Genomic DNA, 23,522 nt, shown 5'->3' on the forward strand with positions numbered 1-23,522 from the left:
TCGTACTTGTCTACAAAACCATGTAAACCTCTCTCCTCACTATCAGCACTTCCTCCCCTTGGCTGCTTTCAGTTCCTGGGAAAAGCAACACTAGTCGCATTTAAACGATGATAACGCTTAATTCAGCTCTCGGCTTGCGGGGAAAACCGAAATACATGCTTCCACCTTCTTCGGTGGCTTAAACCATCCGTAGACAAAAGATGACAGGGAAGAAAAATCCAACCCCCACCCTCCCGCCCCAAACCTGGACCCGCTAGCGGAGCGCAAAAGCAGGACGGAGAAGACGTGTCCGCTCCGAGCTGCCGTAGGCGCTCGCCGGCGCATGCGTGTCCGCTCCGAGCTGCCGTAGGCGCTCGCCGGCGCATGCGTGTCCGCTCCGAGCTGCCGTAGGCGCTTCCCGGCGCAGGCCTGGGCCGTGCCCCCGCCCTCTTCCACGTCAGCCAGGGACTTAGAGGAGCGTCGCTGCCGTGGGTGTGGACCGGGAATTGGTCGGCCTGCCCTTGCCCCAGGTGCTGCCCCTCGAAGCCAGGTAGCGGGCCACGGACCCCCGACTCGGGAGGCGGGGAGGGTCGGGCCCCGTCGCGGGAGCAGCCTTTGCAGCGGGAAGGTGCAGAAGCGAGCCGACTAGGCCGCCCGCGTCGGGGCCTGGCGATGCGGAGCGGGGGCTGGGAGCGCTGCACCTAACGCCTTCCTCCTGCCACCGAGGCTGCGGGGCGGGGGCCTCGCCGGCCGCCCGAAAAAACCCGGCTCTCGGGCTGGGACCGGCTGTGCCCGAGGAAGCAGGGGAGACCGGGGGCGGGGCTGCGCCGTGAGTGACTAGATCTTCGTGTGCCAGGCCCCTTCGCGCGAACAGTTCTATTGCACATTTTGCCAAAGGTCCCTCTTTCCTAGCCCATTGAGATGGGTCTGGGGGTGACAGCGAACCTTTAGTCTGCAGGCTGCATTCTCAGGCCCGGGCGAGGCCGCGGGGGTGGTGGGGGAGGCGTAGACGGACGGCGCGTTTTTGTATTCTTTCAGGACTTGTTTTTGTGGGAACACCGTATAGATCTTTAACGCCATAGGTCAGACAGATTGGACTTTAGACAGTAAAGATCACCATAGATGGTTGTTTTTTTTAACCTTGTAATGATATCCTCTACTTTCTTATTTTCTCCCCTAGATTTTCTGTCTTCTGTAAATTTGTGTCGGGGGTCGGTTATAACCATAAACCATGACGGCTGCAGAGAACGTATGCTATACGTTAATTAACGTGCCAATGGATTCAGAACCACCATCGGAAATTAGCTTAAAGAATGATCTAGGTAAACTTTAACATTTTGAAAATGAAAAGAAAAACCCTGAAAGCAAAAGGGAATTTGCATGATAAGATCCTTGTAATTAGAAATGTCTAATTTTGTATCAGCATTTCTTTCAACAGTCTCTTTAGTAGACCTTTTTTTATGAAAAATGAAGACTTGCAATGTTGGCCTTTGAAGTAGAACATTTCCGTTTAGTTGAGTAAAACGAAAGAAATCTAACAGTTTAATTGTTAGGTATTCTTCAAATCAACACAGTAGTCTGGTGCAGACTATTACACTTTATATTATATTATACTTACATGTGTCAGGCAGTGAGTGATCTGTAGATAGGTTAGGAATATGTATTTGAATGTCTTAATTGCATTGTTTAGACTTTCTGTCACTTGAATTGTAAAACCAAAGGTCTTTGTTTGGGTTCCCCACTTGTGAAAGCAATGAAGTCAGCACAGGGATAAAGATGTATTTCCCAGCGGGTTTTAAGTGTTTGGTTTTTAAAGCATTTTGCACAATGAAAACCCGATTAAAGAATATCCAGAGTCTCTTATTTGTGAGTGAATCTGTCAACAATACTTATTTTTAAAGTAATGCACATTTCAAGATAATGATCCTTATTTAATTGAACTTCTAAAAACAGATATAACAAGTAGATATGACTTAAACTAAAAACTACTAAACAGTAACCTGAAAATTATGTTTCAGAATTTAAAGGTATCCTTCAAAACGTGGTTTGTAATTTGTTCTCATATTTTACTCAGCGGTGATGGAATGGAACACCCCTTGATTTAGGTTACTTTATATTAGACTTCTATTGAGATCTCTTTAAAGAAAGGAAAGCAAACCCTCAATTAAATTGATGCAGTTATATGCAAAAGTCACTTTAAAAAATATATATAACATTCACAGTTGGATGTTAAAATTTTTTATTATTAGACCTCAAGAATGCTAAAAGGCATCCTGGTGGCCTAGTGGTTACGAATTGGGCTACTAACTGCAAAGTCAGCAGTTCAAAACCACCAGTTGCCCCAGACAGAAAGTTGAGTCGATCTACTTCCGTAAGGATTTACAGTCTCGGAAGCCCACCAACGGAGCTCGACTCTGCCCTTCACAGTTGTCAGGAATCAGAATTGACTCGATCACAGTGAGTGAGAATGCTAAAGGGTGTAGCTGGCAGGGCAATGAAAAATCTGCCCTGATTGGAATATCCTTAATTCCCACTGCCTTAACTACCCTCGTGAACTCGTAAATAAGTAGTCTCAGATGATGTGTATTTTATTTAGTTTAACTCAACATTTGAGATGAGACTAAAGCTCAGGATTAATTTCCATTATTGAGTAACAAATACATTTTTGTTTGGTGAAACACTAACATTTCTTGGAATAGGAAATACTTATTTTGGTGAATTTAATTGATGTTTAAACATCTTTTAATGAATTCATGAGAAAAAATTCAGAAAAAATTTAAGAAATCAAAAGAAACATTTTCTTTCATCTCAGTTTGAATTGTTGAGATTAAATAGAAATTGGTATAATGTGCAGGGGTAAAAGTTTGGATTGCAAGTCATGTCTTTTTCTTTTAAAGTTTACCATGACACTTAGATAAATTTTTCTTTAAAAACCTTTTATTACAGGTGCAGTTGAAGCCTGCTAAACTTTGAGCAATTACTAATTGGTTTGAGGCCATAAAAAAACTAGACTAAAAGAAGCCATTAGTATTAAAGAGTTTCAGTTTTATTCTTTTAAACTTTGTGACCTTTATAGTATCAAGTAGATTAGGAAGAAAAAACTCCCCTCCCACTACTGACTACCCTAAAAGAGCCCTGGAACAAAACATAAACATCTGTTTAGGCTTGTTAGTTACATTCTCCAAGACTTGGGACTTTGCCATATCTTATTGTCTGGCATTCTTGGTTATTGATAGCAGCTCTTTTGACGTGTTATTTTTGTCATTCCTACAGATTCAGACACTGACATTTGGCCTTGATTGTCAACTTGTTTTCTCCATGTGCAGTTATTTTTTTCTAAATTTGATATGACATTTTCCCCCCCAAAATGTGGCAAGAGGTAGAAAACTGAAGCAGAGAGAAAACATGGCAACTTAAGTCTTTTTCAAGCAAAAGTGTTTCTCTGTGACGTTAGTATGGCAGGAACTTCACAGTATGTCCAGCCCAATACATGACAGTCTTTACTGTTCTGAAGCCTGTTAAAAATGTCACAGTATGTTAATGAGATAATTCCATTAGTTTTCCAACTTTTGAGTATAAGAATCCTCTTAATGTTGAAAAAAAAGTCAGATTGTTACTTCTCTTTAGTAGTGGTTATAAGTTTGAGAAAATACTCTGGCAAATAACAACTTTGAATTCAGAACCATTTATAATAGCAGAAGGAATCCTGGTGGCACAGTGGTTTAGACAACTTAGAGTCTGCAAACCCAGTATTGGGTTTCTCTGAGTTGGAATTGACTTGATGAGATGTTTGTTTTTTATAATAAAAGTATATACATGAAAAATATTTTGGGTTTATAGCAGCTATATACATTTTGAAAAACAGCTGCATATCAGGCATGAGAAGGAAAAAATCCCTTGTATGTTACCTGGCATACCTGTATTCAACTGTTTGCATTCACCCCATTGTCCTTTGATCAGGGACCAGAAAGCTCATCAGTGTCCTCAAAATCTCTGTGAAGAATCTGAGGTTCAGAGACCAATGACTTGTACAGAGGCACACAGCTTGTTCATGGCAAAGCCAGGTAGATAACCCAAGTCACCTAGCTTAGTACCTTAGTGATCATGGCCTCTAATGAAGTGAGAAAGTAATGCCTAGAATAATAACCTGATTTTATTTCCTTCAGAACATTTGAAATGAGACTAAAGTTCACATTATTGAATAAAAAATATAATTTTGTTTGGTGAGACACTGACATTTCTTGGAATAGGAAATACTTATTAGGGCAAATTTGACAATTGGAAACTGACATTTTGCTTAGGTTGATACTTGTTTTATCTATTTGCAGGTGGTTTATTTCTAAATTTGATAAAATGACATTTCCCCCAATATGTGGCAAGTGATAGAAAACTGAAGCAGAGAGAGAACCGTGACAACTTAGTCTGTTTCAAATAAAAATATTTACAATTATTTGAATATTTTTACATTTATTTGAAGACTTTTCTTTCAAAATCATTGCTTTTACTTTCTGTTTTATTTGAATCAGAAAAAGGAGATGTGAAGTCCAAGACTGAAGCTTTGAAGAAAGTCATTATCATGATTCTGAACGGTGAGAAGCTCCCCGGGCTCCTGATGACCATCATCCGCTTCGTACTTCCACTTCAGGATCATACCATCAAAAAATTACTTCTGGTGTTTTGGGAAATTGTTCCTAAAACAACTCCAGATGGGAGACTTTTACATGAAATGATCCTTGTATGTGATGCCTACAGAAAGGTAATTACTTATGAATAAGACTTTGGTGTTACGTAACTGCAAAAATGATATTTTAGTTTTTAAAGGTAATTCTTTAATAAAGTGGCACTTGTAGGTAATTCAGATTGTTTAAAATATTATTATATGTGATAGTTGTAAAAGGTCTTAGAAATGCTTCGTTGTTGCTTTTTGTGTGCATTTTGTGCATATGTTGTTATTCATAGTAGCAATGACACATAACACATTATGGTGAAATAGGCAACAATTGCTTTACCTGGAAGCTCTTTGATAATACAGTTCTTTCCCCCAAATTTTATTTTTTAAAATTTATGGTCTTACCTTGTAAAAAACTGAAACTCAGCGTTTGCTATTTGACTTTTCTCATCAGGATCTTCAACATCCTAATGAATTTATTCGAGGATCTACTCTTCGTTTTCTCTGCAAATTGAAAGAAGCAGAGTTGCTAGAGCCATTGATGCCAGCTATCCGCGCTTGTTTGGAGCATCGACACAGCTATGTTAGAAGAAACGCTGTCTTGGCCATCTATACTATCTATAGGTAAAATAAAGACATTACCGTTACTTTACCTTTGTGGCAATATGTGTTTCTTTAGACTAGAGCCTTCAGAGTGATTGCTCAAAGGCCAGACACACCTTGCAGATAGTTTTGCTTGGCCTACACAATACTTTTTCTATATTAGAGTTATTAACTCTGAAAAGTCAAAAGTTAAAAAAAGAAGAGCCAAAAGTTCTGGCAACATTGGGCCTTAACACCAATGTTTAGGCCCCGTTTAGTTAGGCCCAATGTTTAGTTTCTGCATAACACCAGTCTATTGGAATTGAGTGACAGTAAATGGGGGGTACACTTTCCAATTTATTATAGCCCCTAGTATGCTTAATTTACTCCAAAAGAGGAGGGGATAACCACATAGGGACCCTGTAAGCCAGGGAACTGTCGCATAAAGATTCTAATGTTAAATCCTTTCAGAAGCAAACTGCCACGCCTTGTTCCCACAGAAAGGCTGATGGGTTGAAACCACTAACCTTTCAGCGAGCATCCAAGCACCCTGTCCTATAAGTTTGCGATGAGTAGTAACTGGCTTAGTTGCAGTAGATTTGGCTAAGTAAGTAAATAATGTGGTACATAACTAGTAAACTGAAAAAGACTATACAAGGGGACTTCAAAAACGTTGTAGAAAAATTCCATTCCCTTTTAATTCCGTTTTTTCCCCCCATAAACTTTTTGAAGCCTACTTGTATGATTTTCTCTTGAAAGCTCCTTCAAAGGTATCTTGTCATTAAGAGCATCAATATTACGCGCTACAAGTACGTGAAAGGCAATTACTAAATGTATTTTTAGTTAATAGTATGTTGACGGAATCAACTTTTCTTTGTCAGACTAGAAAACTTCTCATAGTAGAGGCAGGGAAAAGCTTATACTTCCTTCCCACGCGTCCTGTCGTTCAAAACGCAAAGCCGTTGCGGTAATAATGGTTGTCGGTGCTCAATTCTGGGATTGTTCCAGTAGTTCTAAAGTAACAAGGGAGGTTGTTACTAAGTCTGGTTTTGCCTGTTTACTTCAAGGAATTTTGAACATCTTATACCTGATGCTCCTGAGCTGATCCATGATTTTTTGGTGAATGAGAAGGATGCAAGTTGCAAAAGGAATGCATTTATGATGCTCATTCATGCAGATCAGGTGAAGTGCTTTTTCAAACACACAACTATAATGATACATCTTTTAAAGTTATAATTTGTTCTGTAACAATTAAAAATATTGCCTTTGCAAAAAATTAAATAACAAAAACTCTACCTTTAGAAAAAATATATTTATAAGTCACTCAGAAAAGGCTTATAATCAGAATATCTATGTATGTACATATACACTATATTTGAAATGAACTTGTAAGTCTTCAAAGACCCCAAGTTCACTTCAGCTTTACTTTTCTTCCTTTTTTCACCAGTCAGACCAATATATAGATCTGAGGGACAAGGAATGTGGAGGGTAATTATAACTATATTTAAATGGGTAAAGTATAACATAGGATTAATGATGTTTTTAGCAATTTAGTCTAATTTTGTTCATTATACATGTGATTTTTGTATTTGAGTATTTTAGATATGTAAACTTTGTACAAACCTACAATTTTTTTCTTAACACTGTTCTGCAGTATTGCTTGTGCAGATACTCTTTTTAAAATAAACATTGAAGACTCACTCGACTTAGTATCAGCCACTTTGTATTTTTTCAAGATTGAAATTACTGTGGCTATGTACTGGACTCTACATTGGGATTTTGCTTGCCTATTTTTGGGGGGCCCTTGGCTTTAATAGAAATTTTTCTTACAGTTTATGAGGCTCAAAAGAAGAAAAAGCCCCAAATTCACTGCCATGGAGTTGGTTTTGACTTAGAGTGACCCTGTAGGGTAGATTAGAACTGCGCCTGTCTGCTTTGTGTTGGTCTACATCTGAACCAGCTTCACCGTGCAGATGATAATAATAATGCTCTGTGTACGCATCTGCCGGGGTCTTGTCTCCAGAAGTGGAGCGACATTGCAGATGCATGTCCTTCTTAGGCTTTTCAAACTTCATTAGTGGATGTCAGCTGTATATCCAGCTCTGTTGGCGGAAAAATTTGTGATCTACTATTTTTAGCAGCTCCTATCCATAACTTGGTGGCACCTAATTGTTGCATTTTGGTAGGGGATATAATAGACATGAAGACTGAAATATATGGAATCTTCATTTGTCTGAAACCTAATATGCTTTTGTCTGTACAAAAATGTATTAGAAAGCTGCTTGCTGAGAACACAGTGTTTTGTCCTATTAAAAATTGGCTTTACTGAGCTGTGCTGTAGGGGACAGAGTAAGAAATGGAACTTTAAGAATTGCAGTTGTATCTACTGTAGACATGTCACGGCTCTGTGCAGTTCTTGGTGCCTCACAGTGTCCAGTGTATGAGGACTCAGCAGACTCCCTTCAGTCATTGAGAGAACTACTCTTGAAGCAGCTAGTTTGCTTTGCTTGTACAGACAGATACCCCGATGCATGTGAAACGTGAGGAGCTCGGGGGTGGTGGTGGTGGGTTACTTGGAGAGCTGCTGACCACAAGGTCAACTATTTGAACCCACCAGCCACTCCTCAGGAGAAAGTTGAGGCTTTCTGCTCCCGTAAAGATTCACTGCCCCCAAAGGACAGTTCTACTCTGTCATACAGAGTTGCTGTGAGTTAGAATCAACTCAATGGCAGTGAGTTTGGTTTGGAGTGTATGTAACACACAGTGTTTTTAGTGACGAGAAAGTCCAGCCCCAGGTTTATTTCTTATTTTTAGCAAATGTATTTGACTTTATATCTTATATATATATATATGTGTTGGTTACATTCTTTTGTGCCCCCCCCCAAAATTATTTTCACTTTGTGTTCTTCACTTGTTTTATATTTAGTGTGTTAATGTTTATATTCACCTGAGCTGCCTTAAATTCTTTTATTGAATGCAGTGTGAAGATTGGTAAGTGTATTATTCTTTTTTTAGGACCGAGCTTTGGATTACTTAAGTACTTGTATTGATCAAGTTCACACATTTGGAGACATTCTTCAGTTAGTTATTGTTGAATTAATTTATAAGGTAAGAATAGAATTTATGATGGATAACATACTTTAAACTTACATTAAAACAAAGTTAACAAGTTAATTAGAGGCCTCTTTCTGGGATGGTATTTAATTTTCAGGGTAATATGTTTTAGTAGTAGAAATGCTTTATAGCATGACCCATTAAAGTTATTTTTTAAAACCTTGGTTTATTATTATTATGTTTTCCAAATAGTTTCTATCTGCCTTCTTAAATCAACATAAAAATCCATGCCTTTATCAAAGCGTCAAAGAAATTGTATACGTACTAGTTTTTCAATAGATTCTGATTTAAGATTTGGAATACAATCCAAGATCTTTCCTTGAGTGTACACTGCATTGCTCTGGAAATCTTCAAGCAAATAAAGATCCCTTACATATGTTTTATGCTTGTTTGTTATAAAGAATGGATACATTTTAAATATGCTGAAATTATAGACTATTATATAACAGAAAGTCACTAGCTGGAAATTTGTGTTTTAAACTTAAGAACAAGCAAGGAGTAGCTTCTCACAGGACTAGGAGCAGCTTTATTAAGCACTCAAAGCAGACCCTGCTAATTGATGACAGCTAACTTACTACAGAAAAGAATATCAATCCTTTGGAATTGGTATTTAGGTTGAAATCAAGACGGTAAAGCCAGTTTCTCTTTGTTCACGTGTATCCTTTAGGCTGCCGCTGAGACCGTCAGAAATAGGGTCATCTTCCATCCTTTAGCTTTCTGGGTCCAGGAGTGAATAGCTCTCAGATTATGCCCAGCGAATAGGGATTTCACTGTGTATATTTTAGGAAATTTTAATATAAACATTGACGCTTAAGAGAGGAAAAATATGGGTAATTTGTTTCACAAATAAAGATAAATCAGGGTACCTCTAGAATAGGGTAGAAAATTTGAGTTGCCAGCCCAGTATTAAATAAGGTCCCAAATATAGGAAATAATACTTGAAAGAAAGGTGGCACTTCTCATTTGAAGAACTGATACTTTCCTTTTATCCAATACTAACTTAATTTTATCCACAATATTCCCCTTTTTGCTCTGACATCCAAGAAATTCTAAGATCCAATTTAATATTCTGTTAAAATACCCATATTAGTGTATTTGATGAATACATTGATGTCTATGCTTTTGTTACTTTGTTTTTCTTATGTGATATGTATATCTGATTGTAAACCATATCAAAAACCTTTTATGACCAAATATGATTATAATAGATGAATAAAAAACTTTGTAAATATTTGCAGTAGAACTTAGTTTTTTCTGAAATGATCAGTGTTGTGTGACAGTTTTACTTCAAATTGGCCAACATTTTTATGTCTTTAAATACAAAAGCTTTCAAATGAAGAAAATCAGCATCCCACAATCTGACATCTGTAAAAAAAAGCCCCTTGAAAGCAAATGTCCTTGAAGGCGGTTGAAACTTGGATGTTTTCTCTTCAGGTCTGTCATGCTAATCCATCGGAAAGGGCGCGTTTCATCCGCTGCATCTATAACTTACTGCAGTCATCCAGCCCCGCTGTGAAATACGAAGCTGCTGGCACATTGGTGACCCTCTCTAGTGCGCCGACCGCAATCAAGGTACGGCTCATCTCTTGGGGCCGCGTTTAATGTCTTACCACTTAGAGCTTACTGACATTGCAGTGCACTTTGTGGCTTCCTGGCATTACGTGGCATAAAGGGAACAATGACCAATTTACTCCTGCCCCCCCCCCCCCCGCCCCACTCTTCTGTCTTTCCACCTTTCCTCCATTTGTGTTTGTGTTTATTTTTTTTAAATACCAAAGGTCCCAGTTTCCAGAGGATGATGCTGGCATTTTTCCAGCACTCCCTAAACCCTGTAATATCTATTACTGTGTTTGGGTGAGAAGTTACAGAGCAAATGAATTTTCCATTCAACAATTTAAACACAGTTTGTTGTCTGGCATTGGTTGCAATCCCTCATTAGTACAGGACTTTCCTCACTTCCTCCTTGATTTCCTGTTTTCATTCCTTCCTTCCTGTGTCTGAGCCTTGTTTGGGACGGGTGCCCTTTTGGTCTCTTATGGGTGAGTGTGCGAACGAATACATTCCTCCTTGTTGTTTTTGCTTACTTCGCAGGACTGTCTGTCATTTGGCAGAATGTTGATCCCTGGGGGTGGTTTTAGTTCCAGTCCTGATCACACGAGTAATTCAGCTCATTTCAACTCACTGCTGTCAAGTCAATTCTGACTCATATTGACTCTGTAGAGCCGCCACTGTGTGTTTCTGAACTATTAATCATCAGAGGAGCAGAAAGCCTGTTTCTGCCAAGGAACAGTGGTGGGTTCAAATTGCTGACCTTGGAGTTAGCTCACTGCGTAACTCCCTAGCCACCAGGGTGAATATTAAATCAGTAAGTCTGGTCTTTTGGGTGATTTTGAGTTTTGTTCAACTTTTTTAACTTTTTTCTTGCCCAGGACCTTCCATTGTGATATGATCTCAGTGGCCAGCTGTGGTGGCCGAGCACCATCTGTCTGTCTTTTTGGTTTCAGCCTAGTGCTGCTATGGTTCTCATGGTTCATTAGCTCTGAGGACTAGGTAATTATTTCCTTACGTCTTTGATTGTCATCTTCATTCTGCTTCCCTCGATTGAAGAGAGATCCGTAGTTGCGTCTTAGATGAATGTCCCTAAGTTTTGAAGATCTCATCTCATTACCATAGCAGGATGTGCCGCATTGTCTTACAGGTTCTGTGATGCTGTTGTCCCAGATGTCCCTTGTGTTGGTCTACATTGACTGGAGAAACAAATCCAGGGAGACTTGTGTGTAATAGAGGTCTTTATGTCAAAGCGTAATTGTTTATTAAGAAAACACCCCAGCCCTGTCCAGATCATGCCCATAAGTCTGATATTAGCCCACATGCCCAAAACCTGTTGATAAATTCCTCTTTAGACTCACATAACACATGCAGTGTGCGGATGCCGGAAGATCACAGGCCAGTGGGTGGAAAGTCTTGTGGATCCAGTGGCAGTGGAAGGATCTCCGCACTGGCAGAGATCTCCATCTGGCTCCTGCAGCTCCAGGGCTTTTGTTACATCGGCATAGCTCCATGTGGCTTGTTGGCAGGAAGATGAAGCAGAGTGTGTATCTGGCCTCCAGTGAGTTATCTCCTTGGTGCCCCCAAATGAGTTCATCACACTGAGCTGATTGACAGGCTAGACTCCACCCCTTGGCAAGTTGACGGGAGATTATGTATCTACCATATCCTTCCAAACTTGTTCTCCCCCAACCTGAATTGCAGTAAAAACAAGATCTGGGAAGATGAGTTCTAGCTCCTAACTGATGACTCCTGAAAAGGCCTCGGTCAGTGTTTTAAATAATGGAGTATTATCTTTGTATTTTTTAGTTTTCTCTGTCTAGACCTTACCTGTTAGGTGTCTTTGGGTCATTTCCAACTCAGCAATCCTGTGCACAGCAGAAGGAAACTGCGCGGTCCTGCGCCGTCCTCACAGTTGTTCCTGTGCCTGAGCCCATTGCTGCGGCCACTGTGTCCGCCCATCTCATCGAGGGCCTTCCCCCTTTCCTCCACCCCCCACTCTACCACACATGAGGTCTTTCTCCAGGTACTAGTCTCTTCTGACAGTATGTCCTAAGTATGTAAGGCGAAGTCTTGTCATGCTCGCATTTAAGGAGCACTTGAGCCTTACTTCTTCCAAGATATAGTTGTCCTGCTGGCAGTCCATGGTACTTTCTCCAGCACCGCAATTCCGATGCATCGATTCTTCCATGGTCTTCCTTATTCAGTGCTCAGCTTCCATATGCATATGAGGCAATGATGGCGTAGGCCAGGCATACCTGAGTCCTTCAAAGTAATATCCTTGCTCTTTGGTACTTTAAAGAGGCCTTTTGCAGCAGTTACCTAATATGTCTTTTGATCTCTTGACTGCTGCTTCATGAGCATTGATGGTTTAGACAAGTAAGGCAAAATCCTTGACACCTTCATCCTTTTCTCCAGTGATGATGATGGATGTTCCCTCCGGGTCCGGTTCTGAGGATTTGCTCTTGCTTACACTGAGTTGTAATCCATGCTGAAGGCTACAATCCTTATTCTCCATCAGCAGTGCTTCGAGTCCTCCTCACTTTGAGCAGCAAGGTTGTGTCATCTGCACACTGCAGGTCGTTAATAAGCCTCTCGCCAATGCTGATGCCACACTCGTCGTCATATAATCCAGCTTTTAATGGCCCTGTCTGGAACCCCTAGTATAGCCAGAGAATGAATTGCCAATAGTTAAAAAGTTGTTTTTGATACTTTGAATTTGGAAATGATGTAGACTTATAGAGAAGTTGTAAAAATCAGACCAAAGTTCCCAAGTACTCCTTGCCTGGGTTCGCCTAGAGCTAATGTTTTGCATAACTCAGGAGGGAGCTTCAAAATGTGTGGGAAGATGGAATTAAAAGATAATGGGATTTTTCCACAAACTTTTTTGAGCCTGCTTTGTATGATTACCAAAACTAAGAAATTAGTATTAGTATAATACTATTATTAAACTAAGATTTGATTCAAATTTCACCAGCTTCCCCACAAATACCCTTTTCTATTTCAGTGTCCTATCTAGGATCCCACACAGCGTTTAATTACCTAAGTCTCCTCCAATCCTTAAGTCCCAGGGGTTTTTTACACCATGATCTTGGCACTTTCTGAAGGGTACTGATCAGCCATTTTATAAAATGTCGCCCAGTTTGGGTTTGTGGGTGTTGGCTCATGTTTAGAATGAGGCGGTGCAGTTTAGGGAGACTGCCCCTGAAGTCTTCTCAGTGTGCCCTACCCTGGAGTGCATGGTGCCCATTTATCTTCTTACTTGCAATAACTGGTAATGGAAGTTCACCTGGATCATTAGGTTACCATGGTGTGTGCTGGGGTTCCCCGTTGCTGGGCTGCTGTTTTCCTCTGTCTAAACAGTAAGTATTGTGGGAGAGATACTCTGAAAATATACAAACAGCCCGTTTCTCCTCAAACTTGCATCCTCTCGTTGTACCGTCCATGGTAGGGCTTCCGCACAGCAATTACTACTGTGGCGTGCTGACCAGGACTTTTGGTCTCTCACTCCGGCCTTTACTCAGGACTTCTGCAGGGAAAAGCTGTGTCTCTCCTTCATACTGTCTCTTCCCTCCCCCCCCTCTCCTCCCTTTATTTTTTTCCTTTCTTCCCTTTCTCTCATTCTCTAACTTAGCTTATGTTCAGTACAACTGTTTTGCTTCTCTGGGTTATAATCACCTGCGACTCTATTCATTTCACTGGTCACATCTTCCAGTGCTGGCCATTGAGAGCGCTATTAGGTTTGTGCCTTCTACGTTGTTGTTCTGGGGTGCCATCAAGTCAGTTTCAATTCATTGTACCCCATCTGACGGGATAGCGCTGCCCCATAGGATTTTCTAGATTGTACAATTCATGGAAAGAGCCCTGTGGTCCATTGGGTTAAGCATTGAGCCGGTAACCAAAGGTCAGACTGCTCAAACCTACCAGCTGCTCTGCAAAAGACGATGTGGGGGCGGTCTGCCCCGTCAAGACGTACAGCTTGGGACACCCTGGCCTGCAGGGTCGCGGCGAGGTAGAATTGACTTCTTTCGATTGATGGTTAGTCTTTCCGGCAGCAGATCACTGGGTGTTTTCTCCATGGAGTGGCTGGATGAGTAGGTTCAAACTGCCAGCCTTCTGGTTAGCAACAGCCCTTGTAACCATTACACTCATAGGATTTCTTTATTAAATGTTAACCATTCTAAGGCTGTTAGAGTTTTTTACCTCATAAGTACATTAGTATAAAATATTTTATACTAAAATATTTTCATGCCCCGGGATCATTTTGATATTCTTAATTGTTGTATACTGTAATGCAGATGTATTAGATCTTGCCTCAGATTAAAAGGTGCTCCAAAACTATTGTTTTGAGGCTTCTTTCTGTTCTTTTCCCCCCATGCTTTCCTCTGTAATCTCAAACCTTCAGTTTTTGGCCATTAGTGCTTCTAAAATTATTTTTCTTGGGGACTTTTGTTGTTATTTTGGCCTATAGCAGTTGTTTTCCATTGGTAATGCTTGTGGTATTTTGAAAGCTTGAAAAACAACACAACTTTTGTGCGGATATTAGTGAGTGTACCGTGGATTCTTGGTGTTTTTTACAAACTCGCTTTCAGGTTCTGTGTAAGCGTAAGATGCGTGGCACCTCGATGCTAACCCATAGACTGGTGGTTGAACCCTTCCCACGGCTCTTCAGGAAAAAGACATGGTGATGGGCTTCTGTGAGAATTACCCCCAAGAAAACGCTGTGGGGCGATGCTGTCTTTCAAAGTCCACTGGGCAGTACCCAACGATTGTCTTCAATTGGATTGTATTTCTCATTCAATATAGGCTGCTGCTCAGTGCTACATTGATTTAATTATTAAGGAGAGTGACAACAACGTGAAGCTCATTGTTCTGGATCGGCTGATCGAATTAAAAGAGCATCCAGCACATGAACGAGTACTGCAGGTAAATGTTGTCTAACAGAAAGAACAAACCTAAGTCATTAGATTTCATTTGAGATAATTCTTAAGTATTGTCACCTTGGTTAACTAAGAGGATCGTCAACTGAGCAGTTTCAACTTTGGTCACCTAACACGTAACTCGTAGATGACTGTGTTCTAGTCATTGGAATTTGTCTTGCAATGACATTATATCTATAGATGGCTTTGCATAATATAGAGATTTTCAAAATTAAAAAAAAATACCATATTCCTTAGAGGTGTGACCTCTGCCATTAAAATACCTATTTAATTCATGAGCATGAATTATTGTAAAAAAGAAATCCATGGCCATGAAAGCATTGAATTCTGGATCAGAACAAAACTATTGCTATAAAAGGATATTCTTAGGGCAATTGGAGAAATGTGAATATAAACTATGTTTTGTTTTGTTTTTAAACTATGTTATTTAATAGAATTGGTCACTGAGTTGGAACCTACTCAAAGGTATAGTGGGTCTTGTGTTTTTGCTTTTTTTATTAGTGTTAAACTCTCTGAGTTTAATAATTGTAGTATACAAGGAAAATACTATGAAATGTTTAGTTACAGAGAGCATAATAAAGCAAAACATGGCAAAACAGTTAACAGTAGGTGAATGTCAGTGAAGGGCGTCTAGATGTTTACTTTAATATGTTCATAATCTGAAAATCAGCTTTCAATGTTTAAAATATAAACATTTAAAAAGAAAATAACATAAATTAATCTTTCCTGTATTTGAAATATTAATTTGCCATAGACTTTTAAAAATATGCATCCCTGCATATCTAAAATAGCATTATCACGCTTAACAAATTCTTTAAGTTCCTGGTGTTAGCTAAATATCAGCTTTAGATTTTCCCAGTGGTTCCAAAATTGCCCTTTGTAGGTATGTCTTAATTACTGGGTAGATATCCTATCTGGTTGGTGTGTTTCTTGCGCCCAAACTGGAAACTCATTGCATCAGGTCGGTTCCATCTTACAGTTCCTTACTTTTGAACAGTATCTTTTTTCATGACCATGACTTGTTGAAGACACCGGGCCAAATGACCTGTGAAATATGTGTGGTTACTACCCTGTGGTGTTTAGCCTGTCCCTCTGACCTCTATATTCCTAAAATCTTGTAAGTTGTAGCCTACGCTTGATAGATTCAGCGTAAACAAATTCAACTTGAACACAACATGTGTGATAGTAGTTCCTTGTATCACATAACATCAGAAGACACAAAAGAGCGGATTATTCCTCTACGAGCAATTTATCAAAAGATTGACTTGGTGAGGGTAGAATCCTTTTGTAAAACTTTATTTTACAATGAAGTTTCTCCGGTGTCACTTCTGGCATTTTCTCTTTTGTCCCCAGGATCTGGTTATGGACATCCTCAGAGTGTTGAGCACACCAGACTTGGAAGTGCGCAAGAAAACTCTGCAGTTAGCACTGGACCTTGTGTCTTCTAGGAATGTTGAAGAGGTAAGACAAGAGTCTTAACCGCACGTGCTGCCATTTCAAACATTTCATAATACTAACTTGCTTTTACTTCGTTCTATAGCTGGTTATTGTCTTGAAAAAGGAAGTGATCAAAACAAATAATGTGTCGGAGCATGAAGATACTGACAAATACAGACAGCTCCTGGTGCGGACATTACATTCCTGCTCTGTCCGATTTCCAGATATGGCTGCGAATGTTATTCCTGTGGTACGTAATTTTGATGTTAACCTTAATTTTGAAATTTTGTATTCTCAAAGGAACTTTTAAAAGTCGTCCAACATTTAAACTCTAGAAATCTCAGTTGTCCCAAATCACTAAATCTTATTTCCCAAATTTTGCTTCTCAGCTCTGAAATTTCTCTAATAGGATTTTACTTTTAGTTACCAGGTAGGAGTTTCTCAGTTTACTTTCAGTTGTGAATGTCCACATTCTTGTGAGTTTCAGGATTGGGAAGATGGGACTTTCTACTTGGTCGAGATCTAGGAAATTCCTGGGCAGTTCTGCTCTGCCTACAGGTTTGCTATGAATTATAATCAGCTTGATGGCAGTGAGTTTGGTTTGATTTTGTGAGTTTTAGGGGGAAAGATGTGGCTTTCTACTTCCATGTCCAGTTATAGTCTCAGAAGCTTTGTTGCACAAAATATGCCAACAATTATTTGGGTAATACTATTTCTCAACTCACAGTGTGTTGTATATTTGAAAAATAGTAAGAATCACATTCTTTGTAGATTAGTTAATGTACTTCATGAAAATCATGCAGTTCTCTCTCTTTTAAGTTAATGGAGTTTCTGAGTGACAGTAATGAAGCAGCAGCTGCTGATGTCTTGGAGTTTGTTCGTGAAGCCATTCAACGCTTTGATAACTTGAGGATGCTTATTGTTGAAAAGATGCTGGAAGTTTTTCATGCTATTAAATCTGTCAAGTAAGTTAAAATAAAGGGAGATTTAAGATAAACCAAAATAAGACAAAATAAGTGTCATAATCAATATCACACCCTCAAGTGTTTCACACTGTTTAGACATATTATTTTTAAATAGGAAGTGACTTAGCTAGATTGCTTTTATCTTGAATTCTCCAAAAGAATTTGTAAATCCTAAGGTCCCTAAAGAACATATGTTTAAATGACTTCACTTTTTGGACATCATCATTTAGGAGGGGCCTTCAAAGTGTTGGTGGAAAGTTTCTTTCTTTTAATTCCTGTTTCTCAACCACTCTTTGAAACTTGTATATGCTTCTTTAGCACTTGAAGGCTCCCTGGTGGTGTAGTGAATTAATCATTGGGCTGTGAACAGAAAGACTGGAATTTTAGAGAAGGTTAGAAAATAATAGCCTAGGGGAGGGAGGGGGAAAATGAGCAGCAGATATTAAGGGCTCAAGTAGAAGGCAAATGTTTTGAGAATGATGATGGCAACAAATGTGCATATGTTCTTGACACAATGGATGGATGTATGGATTGTGATAAGAATTGTACGAGCTCCCAATAAAATGATTTTTAAAAAAGGGGAATTACAACATCTGTTTCAGCAAACATTCAGATGACTATTTGTAAAATGATTAGGGACTACATAAAACGTGTTACGTAATATCAATTATTATATGAATGGATTATATGGAATCTTTTTCTCATTAGCATCTTTGCAAAATAATTGCATTTTTTAACCATTGCAATCAATTATATTAAAATACCGTAGTTTCATATTAAAAGTGTACCATATAAGGGTTTTCAATGATTGGTCTTTCAAAAATGGATTGTCGAATTATTCTTCCTTGGCACTGCTGGGTAGATTAGAAACTGCAACCTTTCAGTTTGCATTTGAGGGCAAACTATGTGTACCACTCAGGGATTTTGTAATATACTTGATTATTTATGTTCTAGGTTAGAAGTTCAATCAATGTAATATTACTGCAGCAAATGTATTTTTATATATTGATAGGAGAGATATGCTCCATTAATAAAGTAATTTTGATGAAAAGAAAAAAGAAAATATAGCCTAGATCTGATGGCTATTTCTCCTCAAACAGCCACCGCTAGTGAGTTAGGATCTTGCATCTGCATTTCATTTAATTGATAGATTGTAACAAACTTGTAGACTGTTTGCCTAGATAGGTAGGAATTGGCCAGCACGAAATTATTTTTACCAGATGAAAATTTAAGTGTTTATGTGAGATAGGTTTGCATGCTTCGTGAGGAAAAATTAAGGAGCCCTTACAGGTTCAGCGATGGGCTGCTGCCCAGGTTTGCAGTTCAAACCCACCAGTCTATTTCTGTAAAGCCTTACAGCCTTGGAAACCCAAAGGAGCCTTCTGCTCTGTCTCCCAGGGTTGCTGTGAGTCAGAATCGCCTTGATGGCAGGGAGCTTTATTAAGGGTAATCATCTCAGCTCTTCGGTTTTTATGGTTAGCTTTTTTCTGTATGAGTTTTATGAAAATCTTAAGAAAAGATAACTCTTCTTATTAGTGATTACAAATAAAAAAATAAACATTATAGAAGTTAATCCCTTTCTGGGGAACATTTTGGTATTGCACTGCTTTTGAATTTACAAAACTTTAGAATGTGCCTAATAATGAATGAGAGTATTTATTTTCATTTTTATCTTTGTGATTTATGAAGAGAATCAAAGAAACAAGTATTTTCTTGTAAGTTTTCATCCAGAGTCCTTTATACTGTAAAACTCTTGGTTTCTTGCTTGAATGTGAATTCACAAAGATCCCTGCATCAAAATGAGTTTGCAAGGTCAGTGTTTCAGGATGTATATTCTTGTTTTAGGATTTACCGAGGAGCATTGTGGATCCTGGGAGAATACTGTAGTACCAAGGAAGACATTCAGAGTGTGATGACTGAAATCCGCAGGTCCCTTGGGGAGGTACGTTTCATCTTCGTAAATCCTACTCTATGGCGGGCTTTGCATTGGTCTGTAAACCACACGGTCAGCAGTTCAAAACCGCCAGCTGTTCTGTGGGAGAACGATGAGGTTTTCCACTCCCACAGTTACAATCTTGGAAACCCATAGGGGTAGGTCCACCCAGTCCTATAGGGTCACTCTGAGTCATAAATGACTTGATGATGGCAGTCAGTTTTGAATTGAGTTTTTGGCTAAAGAACAGTTTTTTAAAAAGGCATGTTAATCCACTGAGCCCTGGTGGTGTAGTGGTCACACATTGGGCTGCGATCCAATGGTTGGCAGTTTGGAACCACCAGCAGCGCTGAAGGAGAAAGGCTAGTTTTCTACTCCTATAAGCACTTACAGTTGCAGAAGCCCACCAGGGAGTGGCTCTGAGTCAGCATTGACTCGATGGCAGTGAGTATAAATTTTATTATTTTTTTAATTAAGCTCTAGGACAGGGGTCCTCAAACTTTTTAAACAGGAGACCAGTTCACTGTCCCTCAGACCTGTTGGAAGGCCGGACTATAGTTTAAAAAAAACTATGAACAAATTCCTATGCACACTGCGCATATCTTATTTTGAAGTAAAAAATCAAATGGGGCAAAACGCTGGGCAGGCCAGATAAATGTCCTCTGCGGGCCGCCTGTGGCCTGCGGTCTATAGTTTGAGGACGCCTGCTCTAGGAGATGTGGGAAAGGAAAGTGTGTTTCCCCTGTCCTACCCCTGGTTGAAACATCACTGCTCTTTATCTGTATTCACCTTTCTGCATCAGATTTCAATTGATCAATGTATAAAACTCAGCATGAGTGTTCTGAAAGGAAGTATAAGTATTATAAGAACAAGACTAACTGTAGAATCTTTATGTCCTCAGTAAGTATTCATCAGTGGATTGCTTGTCAGGAGACTAGGGTCTAACCTTGATTCTGTCAGTAATTTGCTCTGAGATCTTGGACATAAACTGTTTTGATGCAGCTCGTGTGCCCAGAAAGCAACGTGCACGCTCATCTAGCATGCACAGGAAACTAATGGTGTGAAGGGCTGCATATGATGTGTGGCACGCACATTATTTAAGTAAAACACAGTTAAGTTCCTTACCCTGACTGGATGCTGGGCTTTTACAGACACATAGAATGAAGCCAGTGGAATGGACGAGGCCTCTAACAACAGAATGAGCCCATCGCCTTTCAAGTGACCCTATAGGGTTGAGTAGAACGACATCTCTTGGTTTCTGAGGTTATAAATGTAAATTTCTAGAGTATAAATATCTAGGAAAACAGAAAACCTCACATTTTTCCCTTGGAGCCACTGGTGGTTTCAGACTGCTGACCTTGCAGGTAGCAGGCCAACCCATAACCCACTGGGCCACCTGGGCTCCTTAGAGCTCGAATCAGGTGATATTGAGAATGAGTAATAGCTTTTTCTGTTTTAAAGATGGCTGATTGCGTTAACTATGTACAGATAAGGATTTATATAAGTTTTCCCAGTATTTCAAAGAATGACTAGAGAGAGAAGTAAAGTTTAGTATCTTTTTTATGTTCGGCACTATCTTTAGCATTTTCCTATTAAGAAACTTTTGTGGAAAGAATATTTCCATTTAACAAAGTTCAGCTTAGACTCAACTTGCTTTAATTAATTTGTCCTTGTCTGGTCAACTAGTAAGTGGCAAAAGAATTCAGACTCAAGAATATCTAACTCCAAAGCCCTGGTCTTCCCACATCACCTTGCAAGGGAAAGGAAATTGGAAGAAGAGTTGCAAGTTCCCAGAAATGTTTCTCTATAGAAACGGTTGAATTGTTTAAATCTGATTTTGTTTATTGGTGATATTAATACTAAATTGACTTTTAGATCCCAATTGTTGAGTCAGAAATAAAGAAAGAAGCAGGTGAACTAAAACCTGAGGAAGAAATAACTGTGGGGCCAGTTCAGAAATTGGTAACTGAGATGGGCACCTATGCGACTCAGAGCGCCCTTAGCAGTTCCCGGCCTACCAAGAAAGAGGAAGACAGGTAATGTGGTGCGCCTGTGCCCTCCCATGATTACTCTGTATATAAAATAGTAAGCGGCATCAGATGGGTGCGCTACTGACTCTTCATTAATTTACTTTTGTCACCACGATGCAAGTCTATGCCATTTGAGGTATTTTAAAGGTGGGGGAGTAGGGGAGGGCTGTGTAAGTTTTTCTCCCAGAGATTATGTTGATGGTTAAATCCTCTGCCTCTTCAATGATACAGTCATATTCCATTAAAATGCTTTTACTCGCAAAAAAGGGGGTGGGGGAGTAAGCGGGAGTGGCTCTGAGGATATTTGAATATTTCCATTAGCATATTGGTAATATATGTAACTTCAAAGCATTTATGGAATTGTGAGAACTTCCAATTTCTGACCGATGGAATAAAACTTGTACTATATTTTCCCCTTGGTTTTGCTCTCCGTTTTTATGGCAAAGATGAAAAAAATAATGCCCTCAATTTTTTGAATGCTTACGTACCTGTAGGCCAGGGTAGGACTGTCCCATGGGTCTATGTGCGGGTGTTGTGGTAAGTACTTTGTCTCATAGTCTTGCAAGCAACCTTTCAGGAGGGAGAGTATTATTGCCCAGTTCATAGGAGTTGAGGGTTAGAAAGGTTTAACCCAAGGAGATGCAATCATTACACAAGCTAAGATTTGAATGTAGCTTATTGACTCCGGCACGTATCCCCTTAGCCATTTTCCCTTTGGCTGCTCAGTTGGCTTTGCCAGCATTTGAAGATAAAGTTTAAAGCTGAGTATTCTCTTTATTTTTCCATCTGAGCTTGAAGGGCGAGTTGAGTTCCTGAATTGATGGATGGGGATGAAAGTGTTAAATAGGCTTACTTGAGTCATTTACACAACAGCTTATGAGTTGGGTTGTGCTTCCCATGATAGGTAGGTAGAAACCACCAGTAGCTTCATGGGAGAAAGACTGGGCTTTGTAGACCTTTAAATAGTTACAGTCTTGGAAAGCCCCCAGGGGTGACTTTGTGTCAGCCTTGACTTGACAGCAATGGGCTTGGTTTTGGGTGCAACTTTAAGAAGTTGATAGGTTCCTTAATTGCTTTGCAGACCTCCCTTGAGAGGATTCCTTTTGGATGGAGACTTCTTTGTTGCCGCCTCCCTTGCTACAACTCTGACCAAGGTGGCCTTGCGTTATGCAGCTTTGGTTCTAGAGAAGAAGAAGCAAAACGTAAGTTCGTTTATTGTGCATAGAGGTTTGCTCTGTGTCGGAATTGAATTGATGGCAGTGAGTTTGTTTCTTGCATGTATTCTACACTTACCCAACAGATGAATAATGAGGCTGGTTATTCATTGTGGAGCCCTGGATGTGCTGTTTGGTAAGCTTTCTGTGGACTGCTAATCACGAGGTCACCAGTTCAAGCCCACAAGCTACTCAGAGGAAGAAAGATGAGACTGTTGGCTCTTGTAAAGACTTGAAAAGCCTCAGAAACTACATAGAGTCGCTGAATTGGAATGAACTCCCTGGCCGAGGTTTGGGGTTCTATGTGATAAGCAGGGAGGGACCTAAAATTGAGTGCTAGAGTTCCTGTCAAGGAAGTGCTTAAGGTTTAGTAGGAGGAACGGGCACACTGACACGCCTACAACGTAGACAAAGGGACATAATAAGGATTCAGTGTGATTTGTCAAGTGGAGGTGTGCTGTAAGGGTTGATGAAACCACTTAGGTTTGCTAGGATCAACCAAGCCCCACGAAGGAAATACCTTTAAAATTTATCTCCTTAATCACTGAGTTTCAGTAATTTTATTCTGATATGATGTGATATGATTATGTGATTCTTTTACTTGTGATTCATTGAGCAGCTTGGTTCTGTATATTTAGTTTCCATCAAATTTCAGCAATATCTAGCCATTTTTATATTCTCTATTCCATCCTTTATCTGTTCTCCCCCTATAAAAAGTATCAAACCTTGGGGGGTTATTATACCTCCTTCCCTTGTGGTTCTTTCCCAGGCTTCTGGTAGTTTTTAAAAAAGATATGTATAGAACAGTACTCAGTCAACAGTGGTGTGGGTGGGGCATATGTCAGGATAATACTAAGAAAGACTGGAAAACTAAGTTGGAATTTGGGAATAACCTTAAAATTATGCTAAGTGATGCTTTCTTGTGAAGGCTACAGGAGGAAGTATCTGCAGGAAGGGAAATGATTGGTGATTGCAGTAACAGCAGCAGCAAGTGATCAAATTCACTATCACCAACAATGGCTCAGCCTGGTGATCGTGCCTCCTAATGCAACACAAGAAGAAAGCCTCACCTCTATGACGGCCTTGCCAAAATGTGGGACAGCACTGAAAA

At 39.7% G+C, this 23,522-nt stretch overlaps 1 protein-coding gene across 2 annotated transcripts in view; it reads left to right on the forward strand.

Moving 5' to 3' along the window:
- Nucleotides 1-371: 371 nt before the first annotated feature.
- Nucleotides 372-23,522, forward strand: part of COPB1 (coat protein complex I subunit beta 1) — a 36,386-nt gene continuing 13,235 nt past the window's right edge. Inside the window, exons 1-14 of one of the 2 annotated variants that reach the window (XM_075546019.1) lie at nt 372-529; nt 1,160-1,301; nt 4,506-4,735; nt 5,103-5,272; nt 6,298-6,412; nt 8,246-8,338; nt 9,779-9,916; nt 14,699-14,818; nt 16,186-16,293; nt 16,373-16,519; nt 17,089-17,234; nt 19,080-19,176; nt 21,043-21,203; nt 22,279-22,399. In XM_075546019.1, the coding sequence (XP_075402134.1) occupies nt 1,211-1,301; nt 4,506-4,735; nt 5,103-5,272; nt 6,298-6,412; nt 8,246-8,338; nt 9,779-9,916; nt 14,699-14,818; nt 16,186-16,293; nt 16,373-16,519; nt 17,089-17,234; nt 19,080-19,176; nt 21,043-21,203; nt 22,279-22,399 (1,737 nt within the window). In that variant the 5' untranslated portion in view covers nt 372-529; nt 1,160-1,210. The remainder of the gene's footprint in view (nt 530-1,159; nt 1,302-4,505; nt 4,736-5,102; nt 5,273-6,297; nt 6,413-8,245; nt 8,339-9,778; nt 9,917-14,698; nt 14,819-16,185; nt 16,294-16,372; nt 16,520-17,088; nt 17,235-19,079; nt 19,177-21,042; nt 21,204-22,278; nt 22,400-23,522) is intronic. The other variant, XM_075546020.1, reaches the window with a different exon arrangement.

This window comes from Tenrec ecaudatus, chromosome 4 (genome assembly GCF_050624435.1).
Source record: "Tenrec ecaudatus isolate mTenEca1 chromosome 4, mTenEca1.hap1, whole genome shotgun sequence".
Classification (NCBI taxonomy): domain Eukaryota; kingdom Metazoa; phylum Chordata; class Mammalia; order Afrosoricida; family Tenrecidae; genus Tenrec; species Tenrec ecaudatus.